Source organism: Ostrea edulis, chromosome 10 (assembly GCF_947568905.1).
Source record: "Ostrea edulis chromosome 10, xbOstEdul1.1, whole genome shotgun sequence".
Classification (NCBI taxonomy): Eukaryota; Metazoa; Mollusca; class Bivalvia; order Ostreida; family Ostreidae; genus Ostrea; species Ostrea edulis.
Genome location: NC_079173.1, coordinates 37,337,800 through 37,359,667, shown reverse-complemented (window position 1 = coordinate 37,359,667; position 21,868 = coordinate 37,337,800). Strand labels below are relative to the sequence as shown.

At 36.0% G+C, this 21,868-nt stretch overlaps 1 protein-coding gene across 3 annotated transcripts in view; it reads right to left on the bottom strand.

Annotated features, from left to right (window-relative positions):
- Positions 1-14,567: 14,567 nt before the first annotated feature.
- The window catches only part of LOC130046375 (toll-like receptor 4), a 21,452-nt gene continuing 14,151 nt past the window's right edge, over positions 14,568-21,868 (bottom strand). Inside the window, exons 2-3 of one of the 3 annotated variants that reach the window (XR_008799019.1) lie at positions 15,933-21,868; positions 14,568-15,814 (exon numbers count right to left, since the gene is read on the bottom strand). The exon at positions 15,933-21,868 is cut by the window's right edge and continues 3,080 nt beyond it. Coding sequence is in view for 1 of the 3 variants with exons in the window: in XM_056151223.1 (XP_056007198.1) it covers positions 14,959-15,705 (747 nt within the window). In the remaining 2 variants the exon portion in view is untranslated. The other 2 variants (XM_048899014.2, XM_056151223.1) reach the window with 2 other exon arrangements.

Sequence of the window (21,868 nt, the reverse complement as noted above, 5' to 3'; positions counted from 1 at the left end):
GATATTTCATAACGCAGTCTCCCGTGTTCAATATGATATTTCATAACGCAGTCTTCCGTGTTCAATATGATATTTCATAACGCAGTCTCCCGTGTTCAATATGATATTTCATAACGCAGTCTCCCGTGTTCAATATGATATTTCATAACGCAGTCTTCCGTGTTCAATATGATATTTCATAACGCAGTCTCCCGTGTTCAATATGATATTTCATAACGCAGTCTTCCGTGTTCAATATGATATTTCATAACGCATGCAGTCTCCCGTGTTCAATATGATATTTCATAACGCAGTCTCCCGTGTTCAATATGATATTTCATAACGCAGTCTCCCGTGTTCAATATGATATTTCATAACGCAGTCTCCCGTGTTCAATATGATATTTCATAACGCAGTCTTCCGTGTTCAATATGATATTTCATAACGCAGTCTCCCGTGTTCAATATGATATTTCATAACGCAGTCTTCCGTGTTCAATATGATATTTCATAACGCAGTCTTCCGTGTTCAATATGATATTTCATAACGCAGTCTTCCGTGTTCAATATGCCGAATGAGAAATATCAAACAACCTCGAGGCATCGACTGTGTGCATCTTGGACAAAAAATCAAACTTGCTTTATCACTTTAGATACTTTCTTTTAATTAAAAACTTGCTGATAAAAATGTACGTTAATATAAATTTAATTCGGAAGTATGCTATCACGCTCTTGGTTTCGTATTTTACAAATTCTAATAGCTACATGAAAATTTAATGTACGTCACATTGGTGTCTATAAGAAATAATCAACCCCTGTTGTTCAGTTACACCACCGTGAGCCTGATGTCATGCACGAAATATTTGGAAATTTGAGATCAGAAAGAAGAAAGTTAAAACATTAGGCAGAAATGCGAGGTACACATGGATTCCAATTCAATGTTGTTGGAAATACAGATAATAATTGGCCGTGCTAAGAAGGAAGTAGAATGACTGCTGAACAGAGTTCATATTAACCCCATCTTGAAAACATCTGGTAGCGATGAAACAATAATTAATTACCGAGTCAAAGAAGGATATTGAATTTCGAAATGTAGAAGGCACAAATGAAAGTGATACTCAAAGATCATGATTATTGAACGCGTAGCACAAGGAAAGAATGAAGAATGTGTTCAAAGCAGATCATGCCTTGATGAAAAAGTTAAGATAACGAACGGTGATTAGTTTCATAAACGAAAAGTGAGGATAACGAACAGTTATCAATCTCATACCTGACTATATGGATACAAAATAGAGAGTTGGGCAAACGCAAACCCCTGGATATACATGTACCAGAGGTGGGATTAGGTGCCTAAGAGGAGTAAGCATCCCCTGTCGACCGACCACACCCGCCGTGAGCCCTATATCTTGATCAGGTAAACAGACTAATCCGTAGTCAAATTCAGTGTGCGAAAAGGCCTAACAATCGGTATGAAACACTTCGAATAGCATTTCACCCAATGATAGGTTGTATTGTCAAATTAAATCATTATAACGACCATAGAATTTGCAAAATGCTGAGTTGAAACCCCTGTAAGTTGACGTTGTTTGACAGTAGCCTATCTCGATTTACAAATCGATCATACGCAGAACATAATCTCATGTATTGATTGGGTGTGTGTTTTGACTACAAGCTATCATGGCGAACTCATATTAATAATATGACTAAGAAGGCAAATAATACCCCAGTCTTCCCTGGCAGGAACATTGCCAGCTGTCCAAGGAAAATCCAGGAACTGAGCTATAGGAGCCCTGTTCGGAATATGCTGCCAAAATATTAATGTGGGACAACTTAACAAAACCCACCAAACGTGTGTAGGACACGGACCCCTGAACACACCAGAGGTGGGGTCAGACAAACACGGACTCCTGGACACACCAGAGGTGGGATCAGACAAACACGGACCCCTGGACACACCAAAGGTGGGATCAGACAAACACGGACCCCTGGACACACCAGAGGTGGGATCAGACAAACACGGACCCCTGGACACACCAGGGGTGGGATCAGGTGTCTAGGAGGAGTAAGCATCCCCGGTCACACCCGCCGTGAGCCCTATATCCTGATCAGGTAAACGGAGTTATCCGTAGTCACAATCAGTGTGTCAAAAATGACCTAACAAATCGGTATCAAACAGGTCAGACAGTAATTGACGCAATGATAGGTTGTATGATAGGTTGTATTGACAAATTAGAGCGTGATAACGACCATAGAATTTGCGAAATGCTGATTTTAAACGAAACTGTTAAAACTCCTGCACCATCAACTTATTTGTCAATAGCCTGCGTCGATTTAAGAACTGACCATCCGCAGAACAAGCTCTTGTGTATCGAATTAGTTGAAAGATATAAACACCATATGCAGGTAGTAATGGTATATTGCTACATAAATATAAGTTGACGATGGAGAAGCTGAATCATCCCGTTTGTCATAAAGTTGAGTTGTTAGTTTGTCGTTAATGTCTACTTTCAATAGAATATCTAAGTATGAAGCAGAAGAGGACGACTTTGAGGTGTCTTTTATTTCGAGTTCACAGGGATATATCGAATTGATATATGAATGGAAATTTTTTATTGTTAATACATAAATGTCGTCGATATATCTAAATGTCGCATTGAAGGCTACAGCAAGAAGTTTCACCAGCATGATAGAACAATTGCACTCAAAGAGCCTTCAATCCAGATGACATGTGTCTCGTGTTACCATTACATACCGCATTGTCAATAACATCATAGACATAGCATCCATCCCTCTACTAAACCAATAACATCCTAGACATATCATACATCCCTCTACTAAACCAATAACATCATAGACATATCATTCACCCCTCTACTAAACCAATAACATCATAGACATATCATCCACCCCTCTACTAAACCAATAACATCATAGACATATCACCCACCCCTCTACTAAACCAATAACATCATAGACATATCATCCACCCCTCTACTAAACCAATAACATCATAGACATATCACCCACCCCTCTACTAAACCAATAGCATCATAGACATATCATCCACCCCTCTACTAAACCAATAGCATCATAGACATAGCATCCACCCCTCTACTAAACAGTAACAACAGGACATTCACAACGATTCTTACAATCTCTCCGTCACAACAAAAACTACCAAGATTAATTTTCCTCTGGAACTTCTTGTCATAGCATCAGAGCACACCGTAGAACTCACATCGGCTAACAGTTGACATTGTAAATAGAGACATTACGTGCATTTTTATCCTGTTTTTAAACTCAAGAGGTCTTCACCCCAAGATCTTATACTTTTGTCCATATGATAGAAATATGCTCCAGATAGAGCCACGAGTATTACTTGAAGAAGAAAACACATTTGCAACAAAGGAAAGATAAAAAACACATGGTTTTCGTTTTGGAAAATTACTTCAAGCAAACCTAGCCTGTTAAACACGTGGCTTTAGCATGAATCGTGTAACTTCAACGCTGCATGGATTTAAATGTGTGTACATTAAATATGTCCAGGATCCAGTTGCACGAATGTTAGTTAACTTTAACTAAGAGTTAACTTCCCATTAAATTATACATAAATTATATAGCGTTAACTAGATATTACATTGTAACTGTCTGTTAAACTTAACTCTTCTTAGTGCACCTGGGTCCAGGGGTCTATGTTTACCCTACTTATAGCATTTTATTCTTTATAAGATTTATGAGACTGATCACTGTTTCTCATCTTTTTCATCAGGATTGATATATAGAATCTGAATATCGAATTTTGAATATGAATGATATTTAACATTACCAAAAAATGCATAGCCTTCCTGTCCAAGGAGGCATATTGATTAATAAACAAAGAAGTGGATGAACGTTACTGTAGTGTATGCAATTGTAATCAGATTGGAAACAAATTTTATTATATTTTAGAATGTAGAGCATCCAAACGCTAAGAATTCATAAAATTATATATATATCAGTGATTCGTTGTTTCTAATTCAGCTCTATGGATATTCTGAAATTTGATAATTAAAAGTTTTCTGTAATCAACATTTGTCATCTGTTAGACCCATATCATGGAAAGGTGAAGATAACGATCAGTGGCCAATCTCATAACTCGTAAAAGCAATACAAAATATAGAGAGCTGGGCTAACACGGACCCACTGATGGCTGGTATTTTATCTATTGTGTGTCTATTATATAATGATTTCCCTGATATCCACAGTTAATTTATACTAATACTGAGTGACTGTAAAAACGCAACACTGGTAATTTTTGTCTTATTTTTTTATTCCATTAATTTGAAACACCATTGTTCTGGTCTATAATCTTTGATAAATAAAGTCTTCTATCCATCAATTGAAATCATCATTGATATTCCCCGAGAGGCTACTAATTAGGTCAAGGGCGCTAGGGTTGGGCAAAAGTTCTGTTTTGGTTCACTAATACCGGGTATGTCCACCATTGGTGTTTATGACGGCGCATAGGCCACGTTCCATTTCAGGGGCACTTTATACAAAAGAACTTACGGCTTACGACCAATTTTACATACTGGAATTTTCCAGTTTATTGTAAGGTCAATTACTCCAAATGCAAACTCTATTTTTATTTAAATGTTAAAAATTAAGCCTCAGAAAAGTAATAACTGTGGAATGCAATTTAAGACTTGCGACTTTGCCGCAAGTTAGTTTATAAAACGGTCCCCTGGAATAATCTGCCACTCTTCCAACAATGCCCTCCCCAGATTCTGCGGCTTAGGCTGCACACATGTCTACTAAGAGCGTCCCAACCATTTTCAATCGGATTAAGCTCTGGGGTCACGGCGGACCAATCGGTGACATTGATGGAATTTCTTAGAAGAAAATTTCTTTTCAATTTCGAAGTATGTGCGCGCATTGTCCTGCTGAAAACCTGATTTGTTTTCTCATCTGTGCTGCTGGATCAGTGGTGCCAACAGAGGCAGTAGAACATCGTATATATACTGTAAATTCCTAATATACGCGAGGAATGTATCATCGCGTAATTTCGCGAGAAACATCACTCGCGAAAAAATATTTCTTGCTTTTATCTTTATATTGCTAAAGTACATGCAAAAACACTTGATCAACAGAGCACTCGCGAATTTATTTTCTCGCGACTTGACGTCCATGAGTCATTTCGCGATAATAAGTACTCGCTTATAAGCAGTTACGTTTCCGTGCAAAATGAGCAACTGGAAGCGAAAATATGAGTGATGATGACGTTCACATATCGCAGTTAGACCTGAATAAGGACACCATCAGCCATGAACAGTTACTTTTCGAATCAAATAAACGTCAACAGAGATGGCCTCAACCAAAGTTGTAGAGTGCTACTGCAAGGAAAATGACATCCTTATGGGAAAATAGCGACCACCTGACTATAAGGAGTGCTAAAGTAAGAGCTTGGCAAACACGAACCCTTGGGTATACCAGAGGTGGGATCAGACAAACACGAACCCTTGGACAAATCAGAGGTGAGATCAGACAAACACGGACCCCTGGACACACCAGAGGTGGGATCAGACAAACACGGACCCCTGGACACACAAGAGGTGAGATCAGACAAACACGGACCCCTGGACATACCAGAGGTGGGATCAGACAAACACGAACCCTTGGATATACCAGAGGTGGGATCAGACAAACACGAACACTTGGATATACCAGAAGTGAGATCAGGTGCCTAGGAGTATACACATCCTATCGACCGGTCAAACCCGCCTCGAGCCCTATAAACGGAAACATCCGTAGTCAAAATTAGTGTGTAAAGAAGTGTACAGTTGGTATGAAACACTTCAGAAAGCATTTGAATCAATGACAGACTGTACTGGCAAACTAGATCGTTATAACGAATTCATACTTTGTGACATACTGAGCTTAAACGATACTTTGAAACTTGTTGGTCAGTAACCTATCTCAATTTAAAAACTGATCATACACAGAACAAGGTTTTTCGTATCAAATCAATTGAGAGACATAAACGCCACATGCGTGTGATAATGGAACATTGCTACACAAATATGGGGAGTTTACGATAGAAATGAAATCATCCCATTTGTCATAAAGTTGAGTTGTTAATGTGCCATTAACATCTATGTCCAATAAAATATCTAAGTATGAAGCAGATGTGGAAGACTCTGTGGTGTCTTTTATTTCGTGTTCACTGGGATATATCGAATCGGCATATGAATGAAAATGTTTATTGTTAATAGATAAGATGTCGTTGATATACATGTATCTAAATGTTGAGTTGAAGCAAGAGATTTTTTCTTCTCGTGTAGAAGCTTTTGAATAAATTCTGCATTATAAGAATATCAAAACAGGTCAGCTAACAAAGGAGCACAATTCGTAGCCATTGGAATTCCAACAGACTGTTGGGGGCCTAATCAGAAAAGGCTAAGAACATATTGTCAATGAGGAACTCCAGCATATTTCTATATCAACTTAAGACTACGTGTGCGTAGAATCTGAGTGGTATTTAACAAAGTAATTTTTAATGACTTATCACTAGATGTGAATATTTCCTTTTTCCATTTTTGTTGACGAAGCAACTGTCTATGATGTCAAAACGTGAAAGGCGAAGTCTAGAAAAGGAAATAATTGAACTTTCAACTATAAATAATGAAATATTGAAACTTTGAATTGAATCATTATGCTTTCATTCTTTTTAAGGGAACTCTATATTCTTAATTTTATCTTATACAAGTTTAAAAAGTGTATTTATTTTCATTTATTAGAGTTAAAACTGATAAATTATCAAATAAATTGTGTAGGTCATCACACTGTTTAAGATATGAGACAGATAAAAACATCACCGTCAGAAATTTGTAATTTTCCTATCTATCATATAGAAATCAATGAAAACAGAGTTACTGCCCTTGGATTCAATATTTTGAAACATGTAATTGATCATTCATTTATAACTTAGACTTTTGAAATAATTTATTTTTAACGAGAGTTTTACAATACGTTTCGGAAAAAAAAAACTTTTAACAAAATTCATGTTCCTACCATGCATAAATCTAAATAAACCATTGATTTGGCAAAATCTGATGACATCATAGCAGGGTGGAATTACTTTAAATGAACGTTTACCTAACAACAATATGTGCAGTACGTCGAGCCCCCACGTCCTCACGTGTACATTAAAAACCAATGATAAATAAAATTAGTTGATTAAAATAAAGTTTTGCGATTTTCTCAATAAATTTGATCATTTTTGTTTCAATTTTTTCCCCGAAATGCACCCGTGACAATGATATATCGTATCATGATTTATCTAATCCAGTAATAATAATAATAATAATTGCACTGGTTGCTTTTTTTTTTTAAGAAACCCATCCAACAAACAATGCTATTTACAGATGTTTAAAGGAATAACCAAACAGTGTTTAGACAGCGACCCCATGTAGACATTATTTGTATGCACTGGTGGCTAAAACATATAAGACTCAGGTAAATTTGTCAACATCGAAATAAATGTTATTCATGGTGAATGAAAGCCTCTAAAACCGAGTATCTAAAAATATTAAACACTTAGTCTACTTTCCCAACAAGTTGATAGATGAAGGCCGCATATGACGTCACTGTACCACGTGACTAACTAATCAACTAGACTTTTTGAAATCATGGCTTAGATTCAAGTCCGTATTCTGGTTAATTATCGCAATATTTCGGCGAATGAACTATTATAATTAATTTCTATAAGCAAAATGCATATAATTTTGTATACTTTGAAAACATGAGATGTGTCAAACGTTCGTGTTTTACACTATGCATTCCATTGAAAAATAATCTTTTATTTAATAAAATCATTCTGAACCTTTTTTTTTTAAATTTATTTTTTTAATTTTTGTTGTTGGTTTTCTTTGTTTGTTTGTTTGTTTGTTTTTGCTCTAATCCATATAAAATCTAAAGCATTTATTATAAAACATCTGGATATCAATAATTTTTAAAACTTTCGCCATCAATTGCAGAAATATGACGACTCAAATTTTAAGATCAACTTTTAGCAGTCCAATTTTTTATTTTATCTTTTGTAAGAGTGGAACAAAAGCATTGCGTGTGATGTTTTTACAAACACCCGGCTGTTCCGGAAAAATTAAGACACTTGTGCAGATGGTCAGTAAGAAACTTAATAACATAATGTCTATGTGTATTAAGATCTCTCGAGTAATCGGGAGATCGTGTGTCCGATCATCGATCTCAGGAGCTGCGTGTCAAACTGTCGGCGTTAATTGCACTAGGGCATTCTATATTAAAAGGTCAGAGGTCATCTAGGCAAGTATTTGCTATTGAAGAGGTATCCGGTATTTGGAGGATTTTTTGCTTAAACGGTATATATCTCAGGCGGTTGATTGATTCCGGGTCTAAATATTATAATCAGATATATTACAGTTTCGCGCAGTAAATGTATGTTTGGTTTAATATTTCAATCGACTGTGACTGTGTTGTGAACCGTGCTCAAAAGGTCAAATGCGTGGGCACCTGTTCTCTCGATATGTTCACATCAGACACAGTGTAGACACAGGCGGAATCTCATTCAATGATCTTTGTCGAGTTCCCCAGCGATTTCATCATTGTAGTGATGGGAGTTATATATTTCTGATATTAAATTGCAATTTGTTCATTCTTCGTTTGTCCAAATGAATTCCAGAATAATACACATAGAGTTGTTATAAAGATATGATTTCCAAATACAAGCTATCACTGACGCATTTTATGCCATTTCTTAGGCCTTTCTTTAAATACTGATTTTGACTAGGGATTACTTCATTCACCTGATTAAGCTAAAGGGCTCACGGCGGGTTTGATCGGTCAACAGAGGATGCTTACTCTTCCAATGTCCAATTGCCTAGGAGGGGTAAGCATACCCTGTTCACCGTACCTACCCACCATGGGCCCTATATCTTGATCAGGTAAACGCAGTAATCTTGTTGTCAAGTAAAGCAAATAAAGAACAGTCTGACAATTGGTGTGAAATACGTCAGACAGCATTCCAACTGACGTCAGGTTGTATTTACAATCAAGATCAATGTGATAACGAATTTACGAAATGCTGATTTCAAACGAGACTGTTGAACCTCTGTAACATCAACTTATGTGTCAGGAGCTTTCCTCGATTTAAAAATTTATCATACGCAAACATGCTTTTGTGTAACGACTCTACTGAGAAACATAAACACAATGTGTAGGTAATAATGGAATATTGCTACATGGATATGGGGAGCATTTATGATGCAGACTTTTGCGGTTTATTTAATTTCGAGTTTTCTTGGATGTAAAACGTATACGGTACCAATTTTGATGCACCAGATGCGCATTTCGACAAATAATGTCTCTTCAGTGATGCTCAACCGAAATGTTTGAAATCCGAAATAACTATGAAGTTTTAGATCTAAATATAGCCAAAAACAGCGTGCCAAACAAGTGGAGCCAAATTCGTCCAAGGATAAGAGCTATGCATGAGGGAGATAATCCTTAATTTTGAAATGAATTTCTAAATTTTATAACAGCAATCAAATATACATCCGTATTTTCAAGCTAGTAACAAAGTACTTAGCTACTGGGCTGTAGAGACCCTCGACCATGTATCGAATCAACACACGTATAACTGAAAATGAACACTGTTAATAGATAAGACGTCGTTGATGTAACTGTTACCATTGCCACGTTTACAATTATATAAATCAAATGCAATAGAAACAGAGAATATTGACACAGTGTTTTGGCGGTCAGAAAGTTTTTGACTGAAAACGGAAATCTGTGTCCATGTCCTCTGCTTCTGTCGCACACAGAGCTACCAATTTTGTGGCGCACATTTGTTCCTGAGAAAATTCTTCAAATGTTGGTATAAGGTGCGTGACAATTTGGTGTTGTTAAGACTAGGAAAAATTCAAAGGAGTAAGTAACACATTTATCAATAACTTTCGTCGCCATTTTTCCGGGTATAGTTACGCGATTCGCGACCGTGAAAATAAATTCAAAGAGTGTTTTTGATTATCCCAAAGTGTCAATATGCATGTTTTTATAAGTGATATAATTGAAGATTATTGATGCTCTTGACGTTGTAATGGCGCCAATGACGTTAAAATCAACATCCCTAAAAAAAAACGTAGTCCTGTCTATCAAATGCAGAAAGAGAACTTAAAGGGAAAAGAAAGGTGTGTGAATATACAATTTCAATCTTTTTCTTTCATGCTACACACAAATGAAGAAGAATTAATAAATTCGAAGATCAATATTTCTAAAAATACTGGTATCTTTTAAAACTAATTTTAAAGTCAGTACAGTGTACATGTTTTACAAAATTTGCTATATTAAGAAACTTCTAATGTGATATCAACAGCGAAAGGAATAGACATCGGTTTGTTATAGCAGAATTCCTTATTTTAAAGACTGTATTAGGTTCGATGATGCAGATTATTTTTATATTTACAAAAACGTGAAAAGAACATACAGTGATCATTCTCATAATTCCTATAAAGGATACAAAATTAAGAGTAGGGCAAACACGGACCCTGGGAAACACCAGAGGTGGGATAAGGCGTCAAGGGGTAGTAAATATCCCCTGTGGACCTGTCACACCCTCCATGAGCCTAGGCATCCCCTGTTTACCGGTCATACATGCCGTGAGCCCTATATCTTGGTCAGGTAAACGGAGTAACCCGTAGTCAAAATAATTATGTAAAGAACGGTCTAACATTTGGTATGAAATATCCAAAAAGCACTCGACCTAATAATCAGTCCCCTACCGACGAAGTCGAAGGGGACTTTCGGTTTGCACTCCGTGCGTCTGTTCTGTCCGTCAATCCGGCAAATCATAATCCCGCACTTGTTTTCTCTGTGCTTGCAGATATCTATTTGATATTTAGTACATTGCTTTGCCATAACAAGTTACAGATCAAGATTGAATTTGGTTTCGGCCCGTTGATTTTTCACCAAGTTATTGCCCCTTGGACTCAGAAGAAAAAATGGCATGAATTATCAGATTCAGAGCTTCGGTTGATGTTGTGTTTACAGATATGCATTGGATATTTGGTACATATGATTGCTTTGCCAAAGCATGTTACAGATCAAGTTCTTTGAAAAATAGTGTGAATTATCAGTTTTCAGACATTTGTTTTATTTTGGTTGTGCTTGCAGATATTCATTTGATAATTGGTAAAAAATTTAGTTCGCCTCTACTGTTAAAAGTTGATAAGAACTAGTAGAGTCACATCCACACCAGCTTAAAGTTTACATCAAGTTTTGTATTTCTGTAAATAAGAGTACTACACAACCTCTAGAATAGTAATACAACAATGTAGCTAATTCAATTATTCATTATCACCTACATTGCACAGTCCATTGACTTGGTTAAAGACTGGTCTAGTCTATGTACCTGAATAGTAGTTGATTTCCAACCATTCCTATCCTGGTTCCCTAATTTTTCTCATTACCATAACCTGCATAATAAACTTCGAATATTATTGCGGTCCAATAATTTTTGCGACCGGTAGGGGACTACATGTATGTATCGCCATGCAATACTCTCAGAATGCTTGTTGTATTTGAAATTAGGTCGTTATTGACAAATGATTTAAAGTGGGACTTCCAACATCCCACCCCGCCCGTTTTCGATCGTACGAAATCGTCTCGTGGACTCCTGTGCGTGTTCTGCAGGACTTCAAATGATTTAAATACAGGTGAGACTTCTAAAAAATACATATACTTCTGTAAGATCAAAAGCTTTCTTTCGTGATGTATGTTTGATCATGGGTCAATTTATTGTCATTGTCAATTACGAAATGAAGAAAAACATACTTTAACGTCTTTTCTGTTGTCGGAATTCATTTGTCAGTCACATTCCATTAAAGATTCCAAAGAAGATATAAAGGGGATTCAATGCTTTGTTGTTGAATATAGACTTTATTTCACCAATGAGACAGGATTTGTTTGATATTTTCACGAGTACAAAGCATGAGTTTAGCTATATTTTAAAAATATCCTGTCTCACGAGTGAAATAAATTCTCTATCAAACAACAAAGCATTGGATGTTTGGGTTGTTGCATTTTCTTTGGTTTCTGTCTCTCTTAGCTGTCTTTTTATTGATGTTCAAAATACATCACCTTAAGGACACTACAAAGCTTGTCAAAAATGGTTAAAATGAAAACTAAATTTATGTTTTTACAAGTAAACTGAATAGCTTTTACCGTGTGGAATGTAATTTATTCCCTTGAGTTCCCAACTAATTCCAAAACATTAGGGGAAATTTGTATGGAGTCATATAGGGAGGAGTAAAAATATGCATCATACATGTAAAAAATATCAAGTCCTTTTTTTTTTCTTTTCTTTTTTTTTTTTTTTTTTTTAGGAATTTTATGTTTGTACTTATTACAACTAAACTAATCCAAACATGGAACCCATGCAACCATTTTTGTTTTGATATCAAGTTACCTTAAGAAAGACGCCAGAGACAATCAATACATTTGTACAAGAAGATAAATTCAATTTAATTTCATTTTGATTAATTACAAATACATGTGAAACATCATGATGTTACAGGTGACACTTCTCGTTCAAAGTTAGCAATTTTCAATTTTGATTATCAAACTTTCAAATACAACCTGTCATTAAAGGGACTGATTCACGATTTTCCCCAAAATTTTCTTTTTCACTTTTAATGATCAATATCTACTGTCTAATATGTTTAAAAGAGTTCACATAAAAATTAAGGTTATACATTATCACAGAAGCTCATTTTAGAGAGTTCATTATTTGTTTTGTAAACAAAGATTGCGGTATGTTATTGTTTATGAAATTTCAAAAGAAATGGATATCAATCAGTTTATTATATCTTTCACATTTCAAGCATTTTTGGGGTAAATGTGTAATCTAAAAGTTAAAATTTGTGACTATGCAAAATTATTATGCTTTATATTACCAAATCAACATTTCACTTGTTTGTTTGTATACATAAAAAGACTCGAGTCTTTGTTTACATAACACAGATTTTAGGCAAAAATAGTGCTTTTATTCTTGCATTCAGAAGGTCAAAATTTTGGCTGTCAATATTAAACGAGTTATATTTACCATCAAAAATGAAAAATATTGTTATCAAAAATCGTGAACCATTGGTGTCTGACGTGTTTCATACCAATTGCTATACCGTTTTCATACTTGACTTCGAATTACTCCGTTTTCCTAGTCAAGATATAGGGCAGGTGTGGTCAATCAACACGGAATGTTTATTCATCCTAGGCACCTGACCCCACCCTGTGTGTCCAGGCGTCCAAGTTTGCCCTACTCTCAATTTTGTATTCTTTGTGGGATTTACGAGATTGATCAACGTTATCATTACACGCCAATAATGATGACAAAAATAACATATAAATTATTTCGCACTCAATATCTATATTCAGGCAATGTTGACAAATGCAGATTGCGAATGGTTACTTCATTCTAAATCACGCACGCGTTTTCGTTAATCTGAATTAGATGCAACACAGTAAGATGGCAGAAGAATATGACAAACAATACTAAGGCCAATAATAATTAAAGCTGTTCATGGCAGACTGCTGACGACATTAGGGAGTTTTTCCGACAATCACCGCATGTAGAGATGATGACTCAGTTTGGGAAGAGGTTTGAACTTCCACTTTCCACAGTATTTTAATTTCAGCATACATATTAATAAAAATTATTGTTAATTTTTTAGAAAGTTCAATCAATGTTTAATTATTTAAAGAAGGTGGACCGTTACTGATGATGTGTCGCAGGAATCATCCCACTGTAATTCACATTTCATTTTGTAACAATTATAATCACCAAATATTCTTGTTCCGTGTGCAAAACACACAATACCCCTGATTCAAAAATTAATCATCTTGGAAATTTTAATTCATTTTTAAATTTATAAAAGTATGGAAAAGTATGAGCAATGCATCAGATCAATGAATTATCAATCATCAATTAATATTTATCAAAGTACCTGCAGAATTGAAATTGTTTGGTTTTTAAATTCTTTTTTATACTGCGTGTTAAAAGATAACACCAATTAATTAATAAATACTATTGTTAATTCGTTTATGTTGATCTCAGAGAGAACACAAAGGAAGATTAGCTCTGAGTAGACAAATGAAGATAGTCACCAAGCCATAAGCTTTTGGGAAAAGACATAAACCACAGCTTATCGCCACTATACTGTGGTTGGTTAACTCCTATGCATTCGACTTCACAAACAAACATGAATATTTATGGATATATCTTAATGTCAGTGGTCGCGAAAGAAATCTATGACATCAAATTCTGATGGATGGATAGGTGCAATGAGGTTTTTTTGGCAATATCCGTGCTCTGTCCATAAGATGAACTGGCGTCTGTCAATATTGTGTTATAAGCCAAGCGCAACTTATCAATAACGCTTTCAGGGGTGATGAGGTGGAATGGTATAATAGTAAACGGTCTAAGCAATTAAGTGATATTTTATACCGCTGCTTCGAATATAACATGCAGTACCTTTGAAATAATAACTGTCAAGAAAAACATCAAAACTCTTCCAAGAGAAGTAAATTTGGTAGAATTGTTTCATTACTGCAAATGTAATGTACATCTAATACACTAAGTACTAATATCGCGTAGTGACCCACAGTATCAATAAATCAATTAGAGGAATTATAAAATCCAATGTAATCCGCTGTTTCGAATTCCTCACGTAAACTTTCTCCAAGTACCAGTTACAACGAACGACAAAATTATTTGTATATTAATCTGTCTGCAAAGCGACATAGTGACAAGCGTCATGTATCATTGTCTTGCCTTTTTGGGACGAAACCGCTACTGTATGAATCATATTTACGCACATTCACTGCTGCTCCAGCTGATTTATGGTACACTCATGATTTGATCTTTTGGTATTTCATAAATATGGCACTTAATATAATCAACAGAACTTTGGCTTCAATCAATATCTTCATCAAGATAAAGATCCTGGATCATTTCGAAGAGACTGTGTCGGCTGGGTTTATAGTGGGTCTGGCCCTTTTCGGAATAACAATTACTGATCATGCTAATTTCTGATAGGGCGGTGGGATGACCCTCACTTTTTGGACTGCTTTTGAAACGTCGTTTTTTCCTTGTTTTCAGTTTTGACAAGTCTAAATTTAATTCTGATTTACAACTTGTCGAACATTCACTTTTAAGAGTTTTTTCGTCTGAAACACTCGAAGTTGTTTTTGCAGTCTTAACACAACCTCTAGATTCTTTTTTACGAACATGCGCACTAGGAAAAATAATGAGAGCTCGAGGATGAGCAGAGAGCACGTGTTTTTTGTGTTCATTTGGTGTCGGTGTTTGTGATCTTGAAAAACTTCCAGGTCGCACATATGGCGGTTCTGCATTCTGTGGAACACACGTCTGCGGTCGTCTGCCGGCAGAATACAAACGTTCAACAATTTTTTTCACTTTTCTGTTGTTGACAGTCGTATAGGCCGGAGCTTTCGGTAGACACGTTTTGAATTTTGGGATATATTCCAGCTGACTTCGTCTGAATTTTTCCATTGCATGAACATGGTTGAAATCTTCTTTGTATAATTTCACCCCAGTGTCACATGATCTCGACCCGACGATATGATGTGAATGTAGTCCGCTATAAATGTTCCTAATTCCTTTATCTACAATGGCGGGGTGTGATATAACAAGATCCATCGAATATAGATTATTTTCAAAATTTTCACTCAGCAGCTCGTAGGGTCTCTCTCAGCGTTCAGGCGATAACTCATCTGGTCGATTCTCTTTCACAGACACACAATTCTCCCTGGAATTCAACATTGCTACATAATCGGAAAATGAACACATATATTGTATACTAATGTAACATAATGACATAGAAATTTTCCGTTTTGATCTTTGAATCGTCGTTAATGTAAACAAACCTTGGCGACTCCGCCTACTATTCATGCATTACAGGGACGGCTTGTATATGTCCAAAACCAATTTCAATAATAACGTTTTATGAATAATTCTATCCCAACACTTCCCTTGGTTCGGGTACCTAGCACGATTAAAAGAAGCATTTAATTCCTCCCTAGTGAACAATGAATTTTCATGTGTATTTACTGAGTAAATCAATATTTAAATCTCCCGACAATGGAGCTCAACAAAACGGCTATTTAATATTCCTTCTGATTGGAACTTCTAAACTATGGAAAAGTAATGCTATTATTACGTGAACTCGAGTATAGAACGCTAAACCAATCTATGATTGCGATGAAAGTCATTTAAGCCCGAGCTTTGGTAAAACATGTAGTCAATGAACATAAACAGATGAAGCGTAGGTAGAGTCAGACCGACTCCGTACAGATACAAGAAAGATAACTCTGATATAAAGATATTCATTTAAAACATTGACATGTTTACCACAAACTTTTGTAGTATAAATGCACGTAAAAATATGAAAATTGAGAAGATATATGGTGATGAACAGAGTTACTTGTATTTTAATTAAATATGAGGTCTTTTTATCCTGTCTACAGTGATTTTCATTAACATAATAGTAAACAGACTCCCCCCTCTCTTTGTAGAATCAGTCTGCTTTGTGTTTCATTACTACATTTATATGTATGGTTAAAGTCCCACATAATAATTTTCATAATAATTTTAAATGATTCTTGCCGCACTGTAGACACAATGAACATATAATGAGAGACTTTAAAAAACACAACGCTGGGTAATGTTTTGTCTTATGTTTTTAATACATTAATTTGAAACATATCATATTTCTGGTATATAATCTTTGATAAATAAAGTCTTATATCCATTAATTTAAAACATTATTGCTATTCTCTGAGAGGCTAAAAATGAAGTCAAAGGCGGTAGTATTGGGCAAAGTTCCGGTTTGGTTCACTAGTACATGGTACCTATTCCACTATTAGCGTTTATAACGGCGCGTAGTCGACGTTCCTTTGACTGACGAATGGTCCGGATGGCTCCTTGGAGAATATCCAGTCATTCCTCTAACAGCGCTCTAGTCTGGCCTCCCTTCCCACAGTTCCGTTCACGCACTCTCTACATTGAGAGATGTAGAAAGTGCACGAACGGAAATGTGGGAAGGGAGGCCAGACTAAATCACGCTTCCCAGTTCTTGTGGATGCTGAGACCAGCAGCTGCACATGTCTACCAAGCTCGTCCCAAACCTGGTGAATCGGATTAAACTATGGGCGCATGGCGGGACAATCAAGGACATTGATGCAATTCCTTTAAAGAACATCTTGTGTCATTCTCAAAGTATGCGCGCGCATGGTCCTGCTGAAACTTGTGTGTACTGTTGTATCAATGGTGCCAACAGAGGCTGCAGAACGTCATTGTTGAGCAATTTTGTTCTTATTGAAATTACACAACATTTACTCACTCAATAACAGTCAGGGTTTTAACATGTCATTACAAACTCACCTGACTAGGGGGCACATGGTAATTTATCTACCAATTGCTCACACATCCATTTCCAAAGGCTCTCACAGATGAAGAGGGTTAGAAAGGAATGAAATACTCTTGTTTATCACATGCGCACGTACATGATCACGTTTACACTATAAATTTAATCTGATCTTGATAGGATGTCAAACCGCTGCGCAGACCCATATTCAATTGTGGGGTGGATCCAAGGTCATTCATTCATTTCTTGTACATGTATGTACGTATTTATCTATTAAATTGTCTTTTTTCTGAGTATCAGACACAATGCATAGGGTCACGGGGTATTAAATATTTAATATTTTATACTACTACAGTCTAAAGCTATAATACCCGTGTGTATTATTTTCTACAATTATCTGTACATAACTCTGACCACAAAACAAAATATGGGAAGTTTAATACGCATTAATAAAGTTCAACAAAACTCGAAGTACATGCACCTGAAAACATTAATTTACCATAACAATTTGCTACTGAAATACATATTATCTTATCCATTCAAACGGTTTAACGGTAATTTACTTTGTTCGGCCTTTTTCCTTTAAAGCTTTGCAAAGTTCACAACGGTTTTCCGTAACATGCACGATACCTTTGTCAACGCATTTAACTCGGAAAAACATACAAGTTCTCACAATCTTGTTTGCAGTCTTGACTATTAAAACACACGTATTGCATGCTGTATTTTGTGTGTTTGTTGGGAGTCTCATTCACAAACTAAACAGTGTCCAGGTTACAACTCAAACTCGGCACATTGTAATAAACAGAGATTGGACATGAACCATTTACAAAAAACTACAAGTGTGTTTCAATTAAGAAAAACATCTAGATGGAAAACGTAATATGAAAAGAAATATATATTATGTTCATGAGGGATTCGAACCCGGTCGTTTTAAAAATGAAAAGATCTTAAAGTTTACATATAAAAGTGGACGACCTTACCCACTGAACCACGCAGTAGACCATACATTTCTACTGAAAATTAACATACCGGTGAAATCTTTTCGATTTGTTTTTAAATTTACAAAAAAGTGCCTTCATAAAACAGAATTTCAAAGCGACCGTTTTTAGTGGAAAACTCGAAGAACATATCTATGCTAAATTCATTTTGTTTCAAGAAGGCAGTTTTTCTAGGTCCCTCCATTTGATCGCTAAAATCATATAATTCGTTTATGGCCTGATTTAAAATCTCAAATTATTTTGAATAATTTTGCCAACACACGTCTTTAAAACTTATTTTAAAAATGTTTGAATCAATACACAAGTTCCAATTGATTTGAATAACTTAATTTTATCGATCTTTCATGCAACGCCTTTAGGGAAATACGAGTAACGAGGCGTTTAACACCTTTTCTATGATGAGGTCTCAATTTGAGTGAAGAATTATCGACGAGGCGTAAAAAAGCAACAATAAATCAATCTAATCACTGATGAAAACTTTCATTAAGTTTATTCAATCATAAAATCACGAAACAATTTCTGTATGTTCTGTCATTTGTCTGGCTCAATACATAAATGTACAAGGAAATTAAAACATCAATATTATACTGCTCATTTTAAAAATAAAGCAAAGCATTTCTCGCCGTATATATGTCAATGATATAAAATTCATTAATGTTATGGATTGTATAAATGTAAAAAACAAGAGATGTTTGTAAAATACATATGCCACCCATGGTGCAAAATTGAAAAGGGTTATACACACACATCATTTAATTGAGAGTAGTATCATCAATTCAAAATACTGAGCAGACAATATCTTCCTATGTTAAGAGTGGATTGACCATGTGACCTAACAATCAATAGGGGTCATCAACTCCTGAAGATGTACCAGTGTACCAAGTTTGATGTCTGTCAAGCAAAGGGTTCTCAAGATATTGAGCAGACAGTATATTCCTATGTCCAGTTTGACCCTTGACCTTTGACTATCACTAGGAGTCATCTTCTCCTGAAGATGTACCAGTGTACCAAGTTTGATGTCTGTCAAGCAAAGGGTTCTCAAGATATTGAGTGGACAGTATATACCTATGTCCAGTTGACCCTTGACCACGCAACCCCAAAATCAATAGGTGTCATCTTCTCCTGATGATGTACCAGTGTACCAAGTTTAATGTCTGTCAAGCAAAGAGTTCTCAAGATATTGAGCAGACAGTATATTCCAATGTCCAGTTTGACCCGTGACCATGTGATCTGAAAATCAATAGGAGTCCTCTTCTCCTGAAGATATACCAGTGTACCAAGTTTGATGTCTGTCAAGCAAAGGGTTCTCAAGATATTGAGCAATCAGTATATTCCTATGTCCAGTTTGACCCTTGATCTTTGACTACATGACCTCAAAAGCAATAGGTGTCATCTTCTCCTGATGATGTACCAGTGTACCAAGTTTGATGTCTGTCAAGCAAAGGGTTCTCAGGATATTGAACAGACAGTATATTCCTATGCCCAGTTTGACCCTTGACCTTTGACCATGTGACATCAAAATCAATAGGGGTCATCTTCTTCTAAAAATATACCAGTGTACCAAGTTTGATGTCTGTCAAGCAAAGGTTTCTCGAGACATTGAGTGGTCAATATATTCCTATCTCCAGTTTGACCCTTGACCTTTGACCAGGTGACCTCAAAATCAATAGGGGTCATCTACTCCTGACGATGTACCAGTGTACCACGTTTGATGTCTGTCAAGCAAAGGGTTCTCAAGATATTGAGCGGACAGTATATTCCTATGTCCAGAGTAGGTTGACCCTTGACCTTTAGACCTGAAAAACAATAGGGGTCCTCTTCTTTTCATAACCAATCCACATATGAAATACCATTACGATCAAGTGAATGGTTCTCAAGATATTGAGCGGACAACATGTGGTTTACCAACCGACCGACAGGTGCAAACCAATATGCCCCTCTTCTTTGAAGGGGGGCATAAAAAAAACCCACAATTTGAAGATAAACAGGCCATTCTACGCTAAAATGTCTATGATATTGCCACACACACACACACACATATATATATATATATATACATACACACTGTATATATGCTAATACTTGGCGATGTTTAAGTACATATGCCAACAGATATTTCAATTGAAATATACATGTCACTGACCTCCAAGCAAAACATTAAATTCCTCTTTACAATAATCCTGTTTCTTATTGTTTTGGATGAGTAACCGGAATCAGATGACTTCTCTCAACACACGACTGTCCAATTGTAGTAAATTACTTAAAGAACACAATCAATTATAATATGTATATATTGTAATCCTTAAAAATGATATCAGTAGACAGCATAAAACACATCAGCTGTTGCTAAATAGGTAACATTACACATCATACAATAGCATACAAGACATTATCAACTGTCCTTAAAAGGGTTACATTACCGGGTACCCATCATGTAATAGCATACAACACATTATCAGCTGTTCCGAAATAGGTAACATTACCCATCATGCAATGGCATACAACACATTATCAGGTAACATTACCCATCACACAATAGCATGCAACACATTATCAGCTGTCCCAGGGTAACATTACCCATCACACAATATCATACAACACACTATCAACTGTCTCAGGGCAACATTACCCACCACACAATATCATGCAACACACTATCAACTGTCCCAGGGTAACATTACCCATCATGCAATATCATACAACACATTATCAACTGTCCCAGGGTAACATTACCCATCATGCAATATCATACAACACATTATCAACTGTCCCAGGGTAACATTACCCATCATGCAATATCATACAACACATTATCAACTGTCCCAGGGTAACATTACCCATCATGCAATATCATGCAACACACTATCAACTGTCCCAGGGTAACATTACCCACCACACAATATCATGCAACACACTATCAACTGTCCCAGGGTAACATTACCCATCATGCAATATCATACAACACATTATCAACTGTCCCAGGGTAACATTACCCATCATGCAATATCATGCAACACACTATCAACTGTCCCAGGGTAACATTACCCATCATGCAATATCATACAACACATTATCAACTGTCCCAGGGTAACATTACCCATCATGCAATATCATGCAACACACTATCAACTGTCCCAGGGTAACATTACCCATCATGCAATATCATACAACACATTATCAACTGTCCCAGGGTAACATTACCCATCATGCAATATCATACAACACATTATCAACTGTCCCAGGGTAACATTACCCATCATGCAATATCATACAACACATTATCAACTGTCCCAGGGTAACATTACCCATCATGCAATATCATACAACACATTATCAACTGTCCCAGGGTAACATTACCCATCATGCAATATCATACAACACACTATCAACTGTCCCAGGGTAACATTACCCATCATGCAATATCATAGAACACACTATC